Below are 14,768 nucleotides of genomic sequence, written 5' to 3'. Positions count from 1 at the left end.
AAGTCTACAGTTTAGAGGAAGAATCTGATATATAGTGTTATATTAAATTTGACAGGTGAGGTCCAAATACTCACGGATATACCCATGTGGAGACATGAGATCTGGATCCATGGAAATGGAATGTTGATATATCAACCCATTTGTATAGGCATTTCCATACACATCTTTTGTATTTTTATTTTCTCTCTTCGATTGATAGGTATAAAATTAATCGAATTGAGATAGTTTATAGAGATGGATTCGTTTCTCATTATATTACGGAGTGCCCCGTAAGTACTTCCATCAAACAATTCTGTAACAGTGAAGTCAACAGGAGAAACCCCGCGTAAGGGCCAATGTGAGACTGTCCCACGGGCGCGATCCGATTGGTGTGAATGTGATGTTAGTTGATAGCGAATGTGAATTGATCGTCGTGCTAAGGAGCCTATTGAATCTAGCCTCGAGGGGGCTGGAAAAAACAGAAAAGTGAAGGCGTGTTTGAAGTTCAACTATTTTTCTACGGGAGTACTCTGTAATGTTTCTTCCATTCTTCGATTCTTCCATTCCTTACTTTTCATGACAACGGTCCCTACTTCACCAAAACAAATAACTACATAAGTGGGGCCTGGGACTGCAACCCTTTTTTCTTCTTTGGAGATCGACTCATCACAATTCGTTTGCGACATCACCCTCGCTTCGTTTGACTCCCAGTCCCGCCGTTTCCTCCCTTGACTCTTGGGTTTGGAACTGGGAGACCCCCTCTATGCCTTGATTCGGGTCTATTGACTCTGCCAAACCAACCTTGCACTCCACAGGTTCGACCCAACCGGCCTCTGATTGCTCCCCACCTGCAACTCATCTGCATCCCTCGCATCGGGCCTGCGTTTTACCCACCGCCATTCAACCGCCTATCCAATTGACATCGATCTACCGGGATCCATCAGATAATCCTCCGATGCGGCTGGTGGATTGTGCAGGAAATTGTTACCGTGGTGTCCACTGATTGACCAGAACGCTGCAGTGCTACGTCCAAACAGGGAAACGGGGGGCTTCTTACGGCACGTTAATTATGCGCATTCGGTAAACATTATGCCGGCTGCCATTATGGATGAGAAATCTCAAAGAAGGAGCTCGGCTGCTGGTCAGCCTGCTCCTTCGCACTCCGTATATCATCCCCGGACTGCTCCCAAACGCAGCGTTTCCTCTAAAGACCACCCTTCCAGTACGTGATTTTGGAACCTGCACCTGCCTGAATTGAGTTCTAAAACCTAGGGTTAATTAATTAAAGCTGACATTCCTTCTTCAAGACTTGCCAGGGCGTCCTCAGCACCCATCACTTTCCCGCGTCAAGGGCCGAACCAATATGTTTACTCCACCTCGAATGAACGCAGAGGTCTCGTGGTTGAGAGACCAGTCACCTACCCATCAGGGCACAAGGACACCAATCCGCTCATCTGGTATGTCTTCCGATTGGTAGCAACATTGGATAGCTCTAGAGCGGAAGTGACTGATTATTTGTGCATCAGAAACTCCCGAACCTGGCACCCCTACCCTAGTCAACCCTGCCTCAGCTCTCCTGCAGGATTTACTGAAAGAAGAACGGGCACACCGAAGCTCCCGAGGAACCATATCAGAGGATTACAAAGAAAATGCGCCTCAAACTCCCGAGACCACTCGAACGCAGGAGGATACTGCGTCCGAAAAAGCACGTAGGGTGAATGACGTCTTCTCTGCTGGCCAAAGAAAACCGAAAGAGATGGGCATGCGGGAAATGGACCAAGTAAGTTCAGGAGTACAAGAACCCCTTGTGCACTAGCTGACTCGTTTGAAGTATGTCTCGAAAATGAACAGGCTCAACTTCGATTTGAAGCTCGAGGTTTTCCACCGCACACAACAGATGGCTGTGTATGAAAAGAAGCTGGAACGTATGGCAGAGATGGAAGAACAACTAGCGCACATGGAGGATTTGGTAGCAGAAGTGGAGGAGCTTCGAACCGCCGAAAAAGACAACCAGACCCTCCGTGAATCCAACGAGCAACTCCGCATGGACCTTGACAAGCGAGACCTGGCTGTTACCGAAGCTGTCGAGCTCATCTGCCAGTTGGAATCAAAAATCGATATGCTGGAGAATGGCGGCCGAGGATCCAGGCTGTCCATGTCACGCCCTATGACCGCCGATGGCTCCGAGGCCTTTGCGTCAAAATCCTGCGCTAGGATCGACATCCCGGAGAGAACCTCCTCCAAGCGAAATTCAAGTATCTTGAGCGTAGCTCAGCGCCAGACATCCTCTGAGCTACGCAAGCTCTCGAAAGCGCCCTCCTTCCTACGCGCGGATAACAAAAGTACTGCTACTTTGCGAAGCCTTTATGCCCCTGAAGAAGAAACCCAGTCGCGCTCTGCAAGGACTGAGCTTTCGAAATCAGAGAGCTTCCACACGACTACCGAGATGATGGAGCCTGAGTCACCCAGACTGAGCGTCCTGAGTGAATGCAGTGAGCTGAACCCGTTGGATACGCCTACGAGGTGGCAAGAATTTGATCAGCTCGAGATCCCTGTGCGGAGATCGTTGTCGGCCGCAGGCAGCTTGGATAGCTATGTCCCCCCGAACCGGCGGGAAGAAAGCAAAGAAGACCAGATTGATCGGTGGATTCAGTCTCGAGAAGATGTGAACCAGACTATAATCACGCGACGCAGGAACCGAGCATCATCTGATGCTACCAAGGCTAGCATCCCCAATTTTACAACAGACTTGTATGCTCCCAAGCCGCGTGGACGCGGGCGACTGGATGCGTCTCTTTTCGGGGGCGTCAGGCTTCCTCCCACTCCTGACACTATGAGTACAGCGCGTGCTACCGGTGCAAACCGATCGCATGGGTCGAATGGTTCGAACGGGAGCATTAGAACCCGAAAGAGTCCACAAACTGAGCTGGATTTGTTTTTCCCTGGCAGGCGAGTCAATCGCCCACGGTCTGCGGAAGAGATGGCCAGCCACTACAGCTTCAATGGCAGTGAGGTTGACGACAGCATGCAAACCAACTACGGTGATTCTCCTCGTCTAGGACTCACAGCCGAAGAGTCGCGCACCATCTTACCCTCCTTCAATACTGTTTCCTCTAAAGCCAGCGCGCTTCTTGGGCCCGGAAGCCCCGACAACCCTGTCATTGAGACCTTTGAAGATCAGTGCCACGAAAATGCCAACGCAGCATCAACCCCAACAATTAAACGTGTCCGAAGCCCAATCAAGGCTATGACCCCGGAGCCGCATACTCGTGACCGCGACTCTTCACCACTTACACCTCAAGACTGGGTTGCCGCTGCAAAGCAGAGTCCACGGTCTCGCAAGCCCAAGCCGCGTGACACCCGCCACGAGATTCAACAGACCGAGCTGTCACCACACACTGCCGGCAGTCCTGCTACATTCCACGACGACAGTAGCATCGCTTCGGATCCAAGCGAACATGAGGTCCCTGGTATCCCAACTCTTGACATGAACACTCTGGACATCCTGGAACAACCCCTCGACATCGCACAGTCACAACTCAAACCTGAAGCTAGCCCTGAACCCCGTCGACGTCTCAGCTTCATACCCCCATTCTTCAACCGCTCAAACAACAACCCCCGTCGACTACAAGGCTCCCCAATTCCAAATGACTTTGAAGATGACGATGACGGCGCCCCATCTCCGGTGATCCCCAAAACGAGGACAATGGCCGGCGCCTCCCGGAGACCCATGTCCCAAGTAATCACCGCCCCAACCGCCCTCTACCCCTCCAACCCGCCAATCCACAATGAAGAGTCTCTCTCGGCCCTCAGACCACGAGGGCTTGCTCAATCGTTGACAATGTCAACACTTGCCGACCAATCCGGTTCAGCAACAGTTTCAGGACGCCCCTCTACATCGCATGGCCATGAGGTGGAACACAAGCGACGCAGCTCGCTGGGTATCTTTGGCTGGATGAAGAGTAAACGCTCTGATTCCGTGACTGTTCCCGAGACGGAGAAGTCTGGTGACTCTACGCAGAAAGAGAACCGCGCTCCCTCGCGTCTAGCCCACGAAACTATCCATGGCCTTGGAATCCCCCGTGCTGAGACGCCGGACTCCATGGAGGCCCATGTGAGACCTCACTCTGAGATGGCTATTCATGCTGATGATTATGCGAGACGACCTCGGTATATGGGTCGTCGTGCTCGCCGGGGTTGAGCCGCTCTAGAAGCAGTCATTACCGCCTCACTATCCTCTCTGTATTCTCTTACTTCTTCCCCATTTTGTACTATATGATACCCAGCCCTGTATACACAGTAGCGTGACTACGTTCTTTTTTTGCTCTTACTGTTCACTTGCCAAAGGCACTTTGAACCCATTGGCTTATTATGACCTCTTTTCATTTCATCTGTTATGTTTCCTTTATTGATGTATGCGAATGACGGCTCTAGGCTTCTGCAATTTTGTCAATTTTGATGTCGATCCTGCAGGCAGGGTTACGGTTAACCTGAAAGATGTTACATCGTCCAATATGCTACTGTCTTACGAAAGTAAGGATTGTACCAGAAGTAATTACGATGTGAGAGGATCTTAATGTATGCATCTAGGCATTGTGAGCAACTACCTAGTTGATAGAAATGTAATGGGCACACAAACCTGTCCTCCATCACGCCGCATGTTCTGTCTTGAGGGGTCCTCACCGACCCCGGGACTTCGACTCTCGCGGCATGCGCCGCCGACGTTTCTTCTCACTGCTGTGGATATGGGTCACTTAACAGGTGAACCATCTCAATCCCTCGTCAGGCAGCTTACTGACCTCTCGCTTTCCCCCCTCCAGGCGCGACGACAAGGGTGCCGTACCGGCCAGGGTTCCCTTCCTAGTAGATATTAGTAATGCATCAATGAGAAGGATCTCAGAATCATATCTTACAATGTGCGTCTTGGTGATGTGACGGCGGAGGTTCGATGCCATCAGTCTGTCCCTCCCGACTTTGTTGAACTCGTCGCAGTAGGGGCATCTGTAGGCGCAGGGGGCGATTATCTAGAAAGGATGTTAGTGTCAATGGCAAACTGAGAAGGATATTGGTTTTGGATACGCACCAGCTCGGCATAGTGGACAGGCCACCACCCCTGGAGGTGGTTTGGGCAGCTGCACAGGAGCTTGTTCGGGTCTCTGATAATCTGTCAGCTAGGTAGGATCAATGGAGAACATGGTAGAAACTTACGCGAAGTACTGGGGCTGGTAGCCGCCAGATGGTCTCCAGTAACTGCCCTGAGGCGTGGAGTCAGTGGCAGTGCTAGTAGTACCAGTATTAGCGCCAGTGCTAGAATCAGGACCAGAGTTGGGGCCAGGGTTGGAGCTGGGGTTGAGGGCAGGGTTGGGGTTGAGGTCAGCATTGAGACCAGGGTTGAAGCCAGTGTTGAGGCTAGGGTCGATGTTTGGGCCAATGTTTGGGTCGATGTTTGAGTTGATGTTTGGGTCCATGTTCGGGTCGAAGTTGCCGAAGCCTTGGAAAGCAGACATCGTGGTGGATATCGCTGATGCGACTTGAGTAACTTGGGTGAGTGTGATGAAAGAAGAGAAAGTAAAATAGAAAAAGACAGAGGAAAAGACAGGGAAGGAGACAGGGGAAGAGATAGTGGAAGAGACAGAGTAAGAAAGAGAGAAAGAGACAGAGGAAGAGACAGGGGAAGAAATAGAGGAAGAAATAGAGGAAGAGACAGAGACAGAGACAGAGACAGAGGAAGAAGCAGAGGAAGAAACAGAGAAAGAGACAGAAGAGAGAATATATCGCACTCCCGATCAGGCAGGCAGCAGGTGTCAATTGACGTGTCGTGTCATTCAATGTCCAGTTGTGACCTAATACGGGAACAATACCTAGGTCTTCTCAATGGAGCACGTCTTGTGCAAGAGGGAGCTTAGGGAAGGTCAGTTTGGACGTCTAGGGTACGTTGGTTCTTGATATGCTACAGACAAAAGCAGAGGCGTAATACCACTGGAATGCAAAATATCAATATCAATATCAATATCAAATTCAGACTCCAAGCTCCAAATCATCCGGTCAATTTTGTTCCCAACTCCAGGCCTTTTCGGTTCCCAAAACACCCTAAACACCCCAAAGAGATATGGTATGCGGTCAAAGCATCCAAAAAGGAAAAAAAGAAAAGCCCTCTATATCCTAATACCACCGATTCCCCTCCTCCCCAAGCGTCTTTTTCTTCGGATTCAGCGAAACAACCCGTTGGCCAGGAAGCGTATCCGCCGTAAAAGCCGCCTCGAAGATACTTGCAATTCCACGTTTAGCATAGTGCGCAAAAGAATCATAATCATCCCTCTTCCCATTAATCGCCTCCCACTCAATCCCACCAGGTGTAGTCCCATCTCCAAGATCACTCCACCGCGTAACAACAATAGATTGCTTGAACCTTTGATCCACCAGATCCTCACTTAGCTTAACCTCAATCAAATATTCAGTCGGGCATTCAGGACACCTCCGCATCGGCCGACAAAACCCACACAGCGTAGTCAGCGCATTCGGATCAAACACCTGTCCCGCAATTCGGTCCTTGACCCGATGCTCAAGGCCCTGCAACCCGCCATTGCTCCGCGGCCGCGGGATATGCTCCAGCGCACACTTACACGCCGGCATCAACTCACCGTCCCGCCAGTGCGCGCATACGCTAAAGTACGGACAGTAGTCGTCACGCGAGTACAGCAGCATACGCTGCGCGGATGGCGTGAGAGCCGGCGCCGCGAACGTTTGACTGGTGACGCGCATTAGGAGCCGCCCTTCGTGGACGTGGAAGCGCGATGCGTGCGACCAGTTATCGCGCTGCCAGCGTCGGCCGAGGACGTCTGGGGCCAGCCCGTAGCGGGGACCGAAGCGGTGGGCGCGCATGGCTAATTGCACGAAGGCGAAGGGGAGATTGCGGCCGTGGGTTATGCGGTGGCGGGGTGGGGGTTTTAGGGTGTTTGTTGAGTTTCGGCAGTTGAAGAGCGGGTTTAGGACGTGGCTGGGACGGATGCGTTCGGTTCCTTCTTGTGTGCGTCTATGGTATTGGACGCAGGGGAAGCAGAGGAGGTGGTGTGGGAGGGAGATGTCGAGGCCGGAGAGGAAGTTGATTTTGTGGGTGTGGTTGTCTGGGTGGTCTAGAGCCATGAGGTATCTTGGGCCTAGCCTTCGGTATAATGTGATGGTGGTGATTGCTAGGCTTGCTGCCTCGGCGGGATTCAGGTATCCTGCTATTTGCGCCCATAGCTTCGGTGGAAGACTTGCTATGTCGCCCTCGCCTGGGGGTCGATGTTCATTGGACTCGTAGTTTGCAGCACTGGGACCGTCGACGTCGAGTGCGCCTAGCGTATGGATGATTTCTGTGTAGTCCCTTCGCTCACCAAGTTGTGAGTCCACTTGCGCGTGCAGTTCCCTGTATTTGAGTCTATGCGCATGCAATGGAGCCAGCTCTGGCATTGGAGGGGCTTCTTCGACACTGGAGCGCGCGGCCAGCCGCAGGTCTGTGGTCGATCTGCTCCCTTTGCGGAGGGTTTGGCGGGATTTCTTAGGACGCAATGCATTAGAGAGGAATGACTTGAAGCCATTCTTCTGGCCAGGACTTTCTGCCGACATCATGGAGTTGCCAATGAATGCAAGTGTTCGAGGCCCAGATGGAGAATATCAGGGTCTTGTGTTTCGGATGCTTGCGGTGATCTTCCGCATTACGCATTACGCGGTCCGCCCGGCCCGGTCTACCACATTGGTTGATACTCGAGGAACAGCAAATAGCTAAAGACGATGATCCCATACTACCAGATAGTTGATACTATTGAAAAACACATGCTACAATACAGGGGTAATTAAGCGCAAGCCATTGGAGCAGTATTTACAAATCAAGTAGAGTCATTTAAGCAAAGCGCTTCTCAGCCGCCTTCCAGTTGATGACATCCCAGATGGCAGAGAAGTACTCGACCTTGCGGTTCTGGTATTGGAGGCTGGAGAAAATAATTAGTATAGGCAATATATCCTCAAAACAGAAATTCTTACTAGTAAGCGTGCTCCCAAGCGTCAATACCGAGCAGAGGCTCGAACTGGCCGACGACGGGGTCCTGGTTCTGGTAAGGGGTTAGTAACTAGATTATCTCAAAGGCGAAGATAGGAATCTCCAATCATGACTTACGGCATAGGTGCGAATTCCGATCTGTCCGGTCTGCTTGTCCTTCACGAGCCAAGCCCAGCCACTGCCCTGAATGCTAGCCAGTGCAGCGTTCATCTTGGACTGGAACTCGCCGATGCCACCGTAGGTGGAGTCAATCGCCTTGGCCAGAGCACCAGAAGGGGGCTCACCACCGCCGGCACTCTTGGGGGCAAGGTTCTCCCAGAAGAGAGTGTGGTTGAGGTGGCCACCACCGTGGAAGTTGACAGCGGGCTTGAGAGCGATCTGGGCAGCGATGTCGCCCTTAGCCTGAGCCTCCTGCAGCTGCTCAATGGTGTTGTTGTAGCTGGTCACATAGGTGTTGTGGTGGTTCTTGTGGTGAATCTCCATGATCTTGCCGGAAATGGAGGGCTCAAGAGCGCCATAATCGTCTTGTTTTAGAGGTTAGTCTAATTCTTTTTTACTCCAAATATATAGATATGGCTTTTCTCTAGCTCTAGAAGGTACTGCAACACCAAACTTACAGGAAAGGTCGGGGAGGGTGGCCTTGCCGCGGGCGAAGGTCAAGCCCGCAGCTCCAGCCTTGGAGGTGGCCGAAGCTCCCGAGCGAAGGGCAACGCGAGCCGAGTTGTTAAGAAGAGCAGCAGCCATTGTGAATGTATGTATTAAGGATGAATATGCGGTGAATAGGAATAAAGAGAGAGTCAATTATGAGAGATGAATGAACTCAAAAGGAAAAAAAGTGGCAGCCGAGCTATGAAGTAACCGCTCCTAACGTCATCTTGTTTTCGTCGGCCCGGATATTGGTTATTCCGCTCCGGCTTTCCACGTGAATTTCATGAGCGCTCGACTGCGACTCATTCTTCCAGGACACTACCGCTTACTTTTACACTTTTGCTGAAAATTGAGGGGACAGTCGATTTGGCTACAACTTGCCAATGACCCCCTGAAAAGATGGAGTCGCCTTCGTTTTCTGGCCAGAAGCGCAAGGTCGCTGACATGAGCTCCGATGAAGAAAGCGCGCCCCCGACCACCGGCTTTCGGGGGTTCGCCAGGGCTGCCTCTCGTTCCGTGACGCCTCCCACTATGGGGGGACTAGGTAGCGGAACCCGCAATAACCGCAACACTATGGCCAACCCTCGAGGTGGAGGATCGTCACGGGGTGGGAAAGGTATGGGAGGTGGCGGTGGGGGGGGAGGAGTCAACAGTTTTGCCGCGCGCATGATGGCAAAGATGGGCTACAAGGAAGGCCAAGGTCTCGGAACTACTGGCCAGGGTATCGTCAACCCGATTGAGGTACAGGCGCGTCCCCAGGGTGCAGGCTTGGGCGCAGTGAGTGAGAAGTCGAAAAAGACTCGCGAAGAAGAGCGACGAGCAGCTGCACAGAAAGGCGAGATCCTCGAAGACAGCTCTGAGGATGAACGGCAGCGGCGGCGAAAGAAGAAGGAGGAGCGCAAGGCACAGGGCCGGAGCGCCACAGGTACACCAGTCCAGCGTGCGAAGCCCAAATTCCGCACAGCGCGTGAAATTGAGGATGATATGGAGGGTCTGGATGTTCCCAATGTTCTCAAATCACTCGTAGATGCCACCGGAAAAGAGCAGCGTGTTCTCACTTCGACTGCTGGCTTAATGTCGACACAGCAATTCGTCAGCCAAGAGGAAGGAGAAGCATTAAAGATCGCCCAGCGAGCCCGGAATGACCTAGAAGCATTTGCGGATGAATGGAAGGGATTGAAAGAGAGAAAACAGTACATCGAACTCGAAGAGGCTCAGGTCGTGGACGAATTGGATGCATATCAATCCCGGATCAACCATCTAACAGGCCTAATCGCCGCAGTGGAAGAATTAGACATCTTTGAAAACGAGGAAAGCATCACAACCAAATTTGATGAGTTGACGACCAAGCTTGAAGATATGGAATCCAAATATCGAGATGCTGTTGATGAGCACCGACTCCCAGAGACCGCAGTCGCAGCCCTACATCCGTTATTCCGCCAAGCCATGGAGGAATGGGAGCCACTCCAAGATCCCACCTTCCTCGTGTCCAACCTCACCCGGCTTCAGCCTCTTCTGTCTCGCACGAACAAGTTAGAAGAGCCCCGGAAACGTGCATCCACCTCACCTTACGAAACGATGATCTATACCCTCTGGCTCCCACGAGTGCGCTCAGCACTTCTGAATGATTGGGACGTTTACGATCCGTCCAAGGCAACCGCGCTGGTCGTGGCCTGGAAGGCAATTGTACCGCCATTTGTGTATGCAAACGTTCTCGACCAATTGGTCATTCCCAAGGTGGGCCTGGCGCTCAAAAACTGGAAACCTCGAGCTAGTCGACGGCACGCCGGCTCTGAACAAGATGGAAAGTTCCCCTGGTGGCTTTTCACTTGGCTTCAATACTTAGATGAACGACACACAAACCCGAAACAGCCCACTGATCTCATGTCTGACGCGAAGAGAAAGTTCCGCTCGGTACTCGACACATGGAGTCTGCGCAAGGGTCTTGTCGATCGCGTTGAGGTCTGGCGGGATGCCCTAGGATCCGAATTCGATGTATGCCTACGCAACCACCTGCTGCCACGTCTTGCGCGCCACCTTCGCGAACACTTCACCGTGAACCCGCAAGATCAAGACCTTACAGCGCTCAAGGATGTCTTATGCTGGAAGTTATTCTTCCAGCCTAATGTCATGGGACTATTGCTAGTCTCTGATTTCTTCCCAAAGTGGCACGAGATCCTCTACATCTGGCTCACCAACGACCCCAACTACGAGGAGGTCGGAGCTTGGTTCTCTTGGTGGCGCACTCAGATTCCGGTGGAGATCAATGAGCTTACCATCGTCGACGAAGAATGGAACAAGGGCCTGCAAACCATGGACCTTGCCTTACAGCTGGGCGACCGCGCCGCCGCCGAACTCCCACGCCCAACTACGGTACGGGCGACGCTTCCTACCCGCGAAGATAAGGTGGCAGCAGCCGCCGCAACTGCCGCAGCGGCTGCTCCCGAACCCCGGATTAAGGCGCCAGTTGTGGAAGAAGTTGCGTTCAAGGACATCCTGGAGGGCTGGTGCATGGAGCAAGGACTTATCATGCTACCCTTACGGGAGGCTCATCCGCAGAACGGCCAGCCGTTGTTCCGTATTACGGCTAGTGCCACAGGCAAAGGTGGAGTCGTGGCCTTTGTTCAAGGAGATGTGGTGTGGGTGCAAAATAAGAAGGCGAAGGAGATCTGGGAGCCAATGGGTCTGGAGGATCAGCTAGTAGAGCGTGCAGAGGGCCGATAAATCATGACCGGTCATTTGACTCTGCATCAAGTGGATTGACATTGTAATTAAACAAAAATGTACCTATTCAAGATATCCAACCTTTGCCCTAAGCAAGCTCATGGTACATATTGCTGTGCCCTCCTGGGTATGTAATTCAGGCTACCTACTTTTTGGTCTGTCCCCAGTACAACTGGACGTTCAAGCAGGACTGCACTACCTAGATATCATCTCCTAATGTCCTACATGATGTCATGGGTGAGTAAGAAGGAATATGTACATCGTGCTATTCCAAGTTTGAGGATGCAACAATGCTGTAAATTACTAGGCTTTTGCTCCAACACTATCCAGGTACTATAAATGCAAAGGCATTTCTATAGGTCTCCAACGCTTTGTTTTCATTGTCTTTGAATCTGGTTTTAATTGGTGAAGCATACCTCTCACATAATGCCAAGCAATCCAGACAAAGACCATGTAATGATGTTCAACTGACGAGCGAGTGCCAGGTTGTGGCAGACATAGAAAAGTCCATCCACTATCTATCCCAAAGGCGTATCTAATTCCGATCGGATTTAAGACTCTCGGGATATTCGTTCTTTTTTTCGGTTAATTCTCGGGGATAGCAAACTCCATAAATTTTCCGAGATCCGAATACTCGGAGCTAAGCATGTAGAATGGACTCCTTATTCGATGCTACATACCATCATCGGTGTTAACAATCGGACCGGTGAATATCGATCCTTCTGAGCCTACCTATAATATATCCAGCCAATCAGAACCCTCTGGATACCCTAGTGGGTCTCCAGATCTCCAAGAGACCCACGGGGAATGCGGATCGCCGTTCGCAGCCAATCACATCACCGACAAAGGTCAGCACAACATGCTTCACCAATCGTATCGATTGGATTTGAAGTGACTTGTTGCCATTTTCTCATCAAAGTGGACAAATCTGATGCCTTATAGCTCCTAGGCCTTCATTTGACTGCCGGAGCTGACATTTAAGAGCCCTGTGATTGGTCCTGGACCAATCCTTGGCGAATAAACCTCTATTCTTTCCTGTTTGGTCTACATACACTGTGGGCTTTTGCTGGGGGTTTTTTTTCTATGGCGCCTGGGTTGCTGAAACCGGTGAGTCCGTGGGACTGAGTGTTAAAAGGGGTGAGACGTGGCCGATCATTGTAGATGATTTCTTTTTTCTTCTCTTCATACTTCGTTTCATAGTCTTTGTTGATATCCGTCCAAGACTAAGACACCCATTCCGCATTCTTTTGCTGGATCAAATAAAGTGCAATTATTCTCCAGCTTTTCCTTGATCAACCCATCTCCTTCCTCTCGCCAACGTGTAATTGAGTGGTGAAACTTCTGCTTTACATCGTACCTTGGAGATATCCAAAAGCATATCGTGGTAGCAATTTCGGATTAGCATCATGGCATTCCTCTTCATCAAGCAGAAGCTCTTTCCTACAAAGGAAGCAGACAAATTACACTCAGGTAAGTGAAGGAAAGAGAATACATTCCCATGGAGGCATATACTTACGACAATTCAACTTCAGGCAAGCGCCTCCTCGCCCACAGTGACGACGACGATACCATCCGTGGAGACTGCGATCAAGACCTCGAGTCCCAAAGCAGCCGTTCCTACGACACCTTCGGACGGTGCAACAGCCCGGACGAATCAACAACAACAACCGCCAGCAGCAGCAGCACCCGCTCGCGGATCAACCCACGTATCGTTTCAGATGCCATCCTCGGTCTGTCAGACGGGCTGACAGTGCCCTTCGCCTTGAGTGCGGGTCTTTCCGCACTTGGAAACACAAAAGTGGTTGTGCTGGGTGGACTCGCCGAGCTGGCAGCCGGAGCCATCTCCATGGGACTTGGTGGATACGTCGGTGCAAAGAGTGAAGCGTAAGTTGTCCACATATGGCAACCAAATCAGCACATGTACTAACAAACACCAGTGAATCATATCAAACAACAGTTCGTGAAACACAACAATTGATCCAAACGGACTCGCAAGAGACTCGTGCCATGGTGCGCGAGACCTTCTCTCCATACGGGCTCTCAGACTCGGCGGTTGCGGATATCACGCGTGGCTTGCATGCGTCTCAAGACCGTCTCCTTGAGTTCCTGCTTGCTTTCCATCATCGAGAGATGGCCCCTGACTGTAACCAGGCGTGGACTTCGGCCGTCACGCTCGCACTTGGTTATTTCATTGGCGGGTTCATTCCGCTTATTCCGTACTTCATTGCCGAGCAAATTACAAGTGCACTGTACTGGAGTATTGGTGTTATGGCGATTACCTTGCTTGTGTTTGGATATGTTAAGACCTGTGTTGTACGCGGCTGGTCTGGCCGGGCAAATGTGTTGGCTGCGATCTGGGGCGGAGTGCAGATGTGTTGTGTTGGAGGTGTCGCTGCTGGTGCGGCCATTGGATTGGTTCAGTTCATTGATATGGGCAGTACCAGTACTTGACAAGCTGATTGTGATGGTACTGACGAGGTTCACGTTGCATTGAGCGTTCATGCATTGCAGCAGTCGGAGTTTTCTTTGATTTCTCTCTACTCCTACTGTTTTTCATTCTGGTTTGACTCGGTTATTGATGGGTCTATCAGCGGGCGTTTCGGAAAACGCTGCAAAAAGCCTGTATTATACACATTTAACGAAACATAATTCATTTCACATTGACGATATCAAGTTACATGACTTCCTATCCAAAGACATTAGAACTGGTTACCTTGGACATATGGATATATAAAACAAATAATTTATAAGCCCAACGCAAAGAATCACCCACTCAACGCAATCCCAACCAACTTCTTCGCCTTATCCGACAACTGAATCTTCAAAGCCTCCTCTCTCCCCCGCTCCGACATCTTCCCCCAAGTCTTCCTCAAAATATCGACCATCTTCTCCTCATCCGCAAGCTCTGCCTCAAACTTATCAAACTGATCATCCAAAAAGACAAGACAAGCAACATCCTCCAGAGTCTGCGTATCAGGATCTCCCTGCTTAAGATCTGCCTTACGCACCAGCGCGCCAACCCTCGCTGCCTCCTCAGCCGAATACCCACTCTCAACACAGATCTGCTCGACCAGCGCAGCCTGTCTTCTCTGCAGGCCCGCCCGCCACGAGTGATACCCGATCTTCGTGGCGGGGTAGCTGTCCCGCGGCACTTCCCAGCGGCGTAGATGTTGAGCGCGGATTGCGAGCCGCAGGAGCTCTGGTGCAGATGGGTTCAATGTTGAGAGGTAGCTGGTCATTTTTTGGGCGTAGTGTAGTTCGTATGGGACTGGGCCGGTGGCTGTTTGGGCTTCGCGGGGGTCGTCGGCGTGCGCTGCGTCGATACGCTCGAGGGCTGTTTCGTATTTGGTCATTTTTGTGGGGCTGGGTGAGGTAAATG

The 14,768-nt window shown here is 51.3% G+C and overlaps 7 protein-coding genes across 7 annotated transcripts; 3 read left to right on the top strand and 4 right to left on the bottom strand.

The window, feature by feature from the left end:
* Positions 1 to 1,068: 1,068 nt before the first annotated feature.
* Positions 1,069 to 4,180, top strand: N7537_007745 (uncharacterized protein; the record flags this gene model as incomplete). Its single annotated transcript, XM_056898800.1, has 4 exons — positions 1,069 to 1,201; positions 1,287 to 1,436; positions 1,506 to 1,759; positions 1,811 to 4,180. 4 exons carry the CDS (start codon positions 1,069 to 1,071, stop codon positions 4,178 to 4,180), a joined length of 2,907 nt encoding a protein of 968 aa, XP_056750876.1.
* Positions 4,181 to 4,770: 590 nt separating this feature from the next.
* Positions 4,771 to 5,486, bottom strand: N7537_007744 (uncharacterized protein; the record flags this gene model as incomplete). The annotated part of the gene is made up of 4 exons (XM_056898799.1): positions 4,771 to 4,839; positions 4,893 to 5,003; positions 5,063 to 5,135; positions 5,188 to 5,486. 4 exons carry the CDS (start codon positions 5,484 to 5,486, stop codon positions 4,771 to 4,773), a joined length of 552 nt encoding a protein of 183 aa, XP_056750875.1.
* A 655-nt stretch (positions 5,487 to 6,141) lies between these two features.
* N7537_007743 (uncharacterized protein) lies at positions 6,142 to 7,590 on the bottom strand (the record flags this gene model as incomplete). Its single annotated transcript, XM_056898798.1, has 1 exon — positions 6,142 to 7,590. One exon carries the CDS (start codon positions 7,588 to 7,590, stop codon positions 6,142 to 6,144), a length of 1,449 nt encoding a protein of 482 aa, XP_056750874.1.
* A 271-nt stretch (positions 7,591 to 7,861) lies between these two features.
* Positions 7,862 to 8,761, bottom strand: sod2 (superoxide dismutase sodB; the record flags this gene model as incomplete). The annotated part of the gene is made up of 4 exons (XM_056898797.1): positions 7,862 to 7,949; positions 8,002 to 8,069; positions 8,135 to 8,541; positions 8,635 to 8,761. The coding sequence occupies 4 exons, from the start codon at positions 8,759 to 8,761 to the stop codon at positions 7,862 to 7,864; spliced, it is 690 nt and encodes a 229-aa protein (XP_056750873.1).
* A 303-nt stretch (positions 8,762 to 9,064) lies between these two features.
* N7537_007741 (putative G-patch domain protein (TFIP11)) lies at positions 9,065 to 11,389 on the top strand (the record flags this gene model as incomplete). Its single annotated transcript, XM_056898796.1, has 1 exon — positions 9,065 to 11,389. One exon carries the CDS (start codon positions 9,065 to 9,067, stop codon positions 11,387 to 11,389), a length of 2,325 nt encoding a protein of 774 aa, XP_056750872.1.
* Positions 11,390 to 12,795: 1,406 nt separating this feature from the next.
* N7537_007740 (VIT1/CCC1 transporter family protein) lies at positions 12,796 to 13,856 on the top strand (the record flags this gene model as incomplete). The annotated part of the gene is made up of 3 exons (XM_056898795.1): positions 12,796 to 12,859; positions 12,922 to 13,273; positions 13,327 to 13,856. The coding sequence occupies 3 exons, from the start codon at positions 12,796 to 12,798 to the stop codon at positions 13,838 to 13,840; spliced, it is 930 nt and encodes a 309-aa protein (XP_056750871.1). The 3' UTR covers positions 13,841 to 13,856.
* Positions 13,857 to 14,154: 298 nt separating this feature from the next.
* Positions 14,155 to 14,742, bottom strand: N7537_007739 (DUF4202 domain-containing protein; the record flags this gene model as incomplete). The annotated part of the gene is made up of 1 exon (XM_056898794.1): positions 14,155 to 14,742. One exon carries the CDS (start codon positions 14,740 to 14,742, stop codon positions 14,155 to 14,157), a length of 588 nt encoding a protein of 195 aa, XP_056750870.1.
* Positions 14,743 to 14,768: the final 26 nt, after the last annotated feature.

This window comes from Penicillium hordei (assembly GCF_028827395.1).
Source record: "Penicillium hordei strain IBT 12815 chromosome Unknown utg000004l_segment0_segment0, whole genome shotgun sequence".
In the NCBI taxonomy this organism is placed as follows: Eukaryota; Fungi; Ascomycota; class Eurotiomycetes; order Eurotiales; family Aspergillaceae; genus Penicillium; species Penicillium hordei.
Note: the sequence above shows the minus strand (reverse complement) of the source record. Positions and strands in the feature narration are given on the sequence as shown.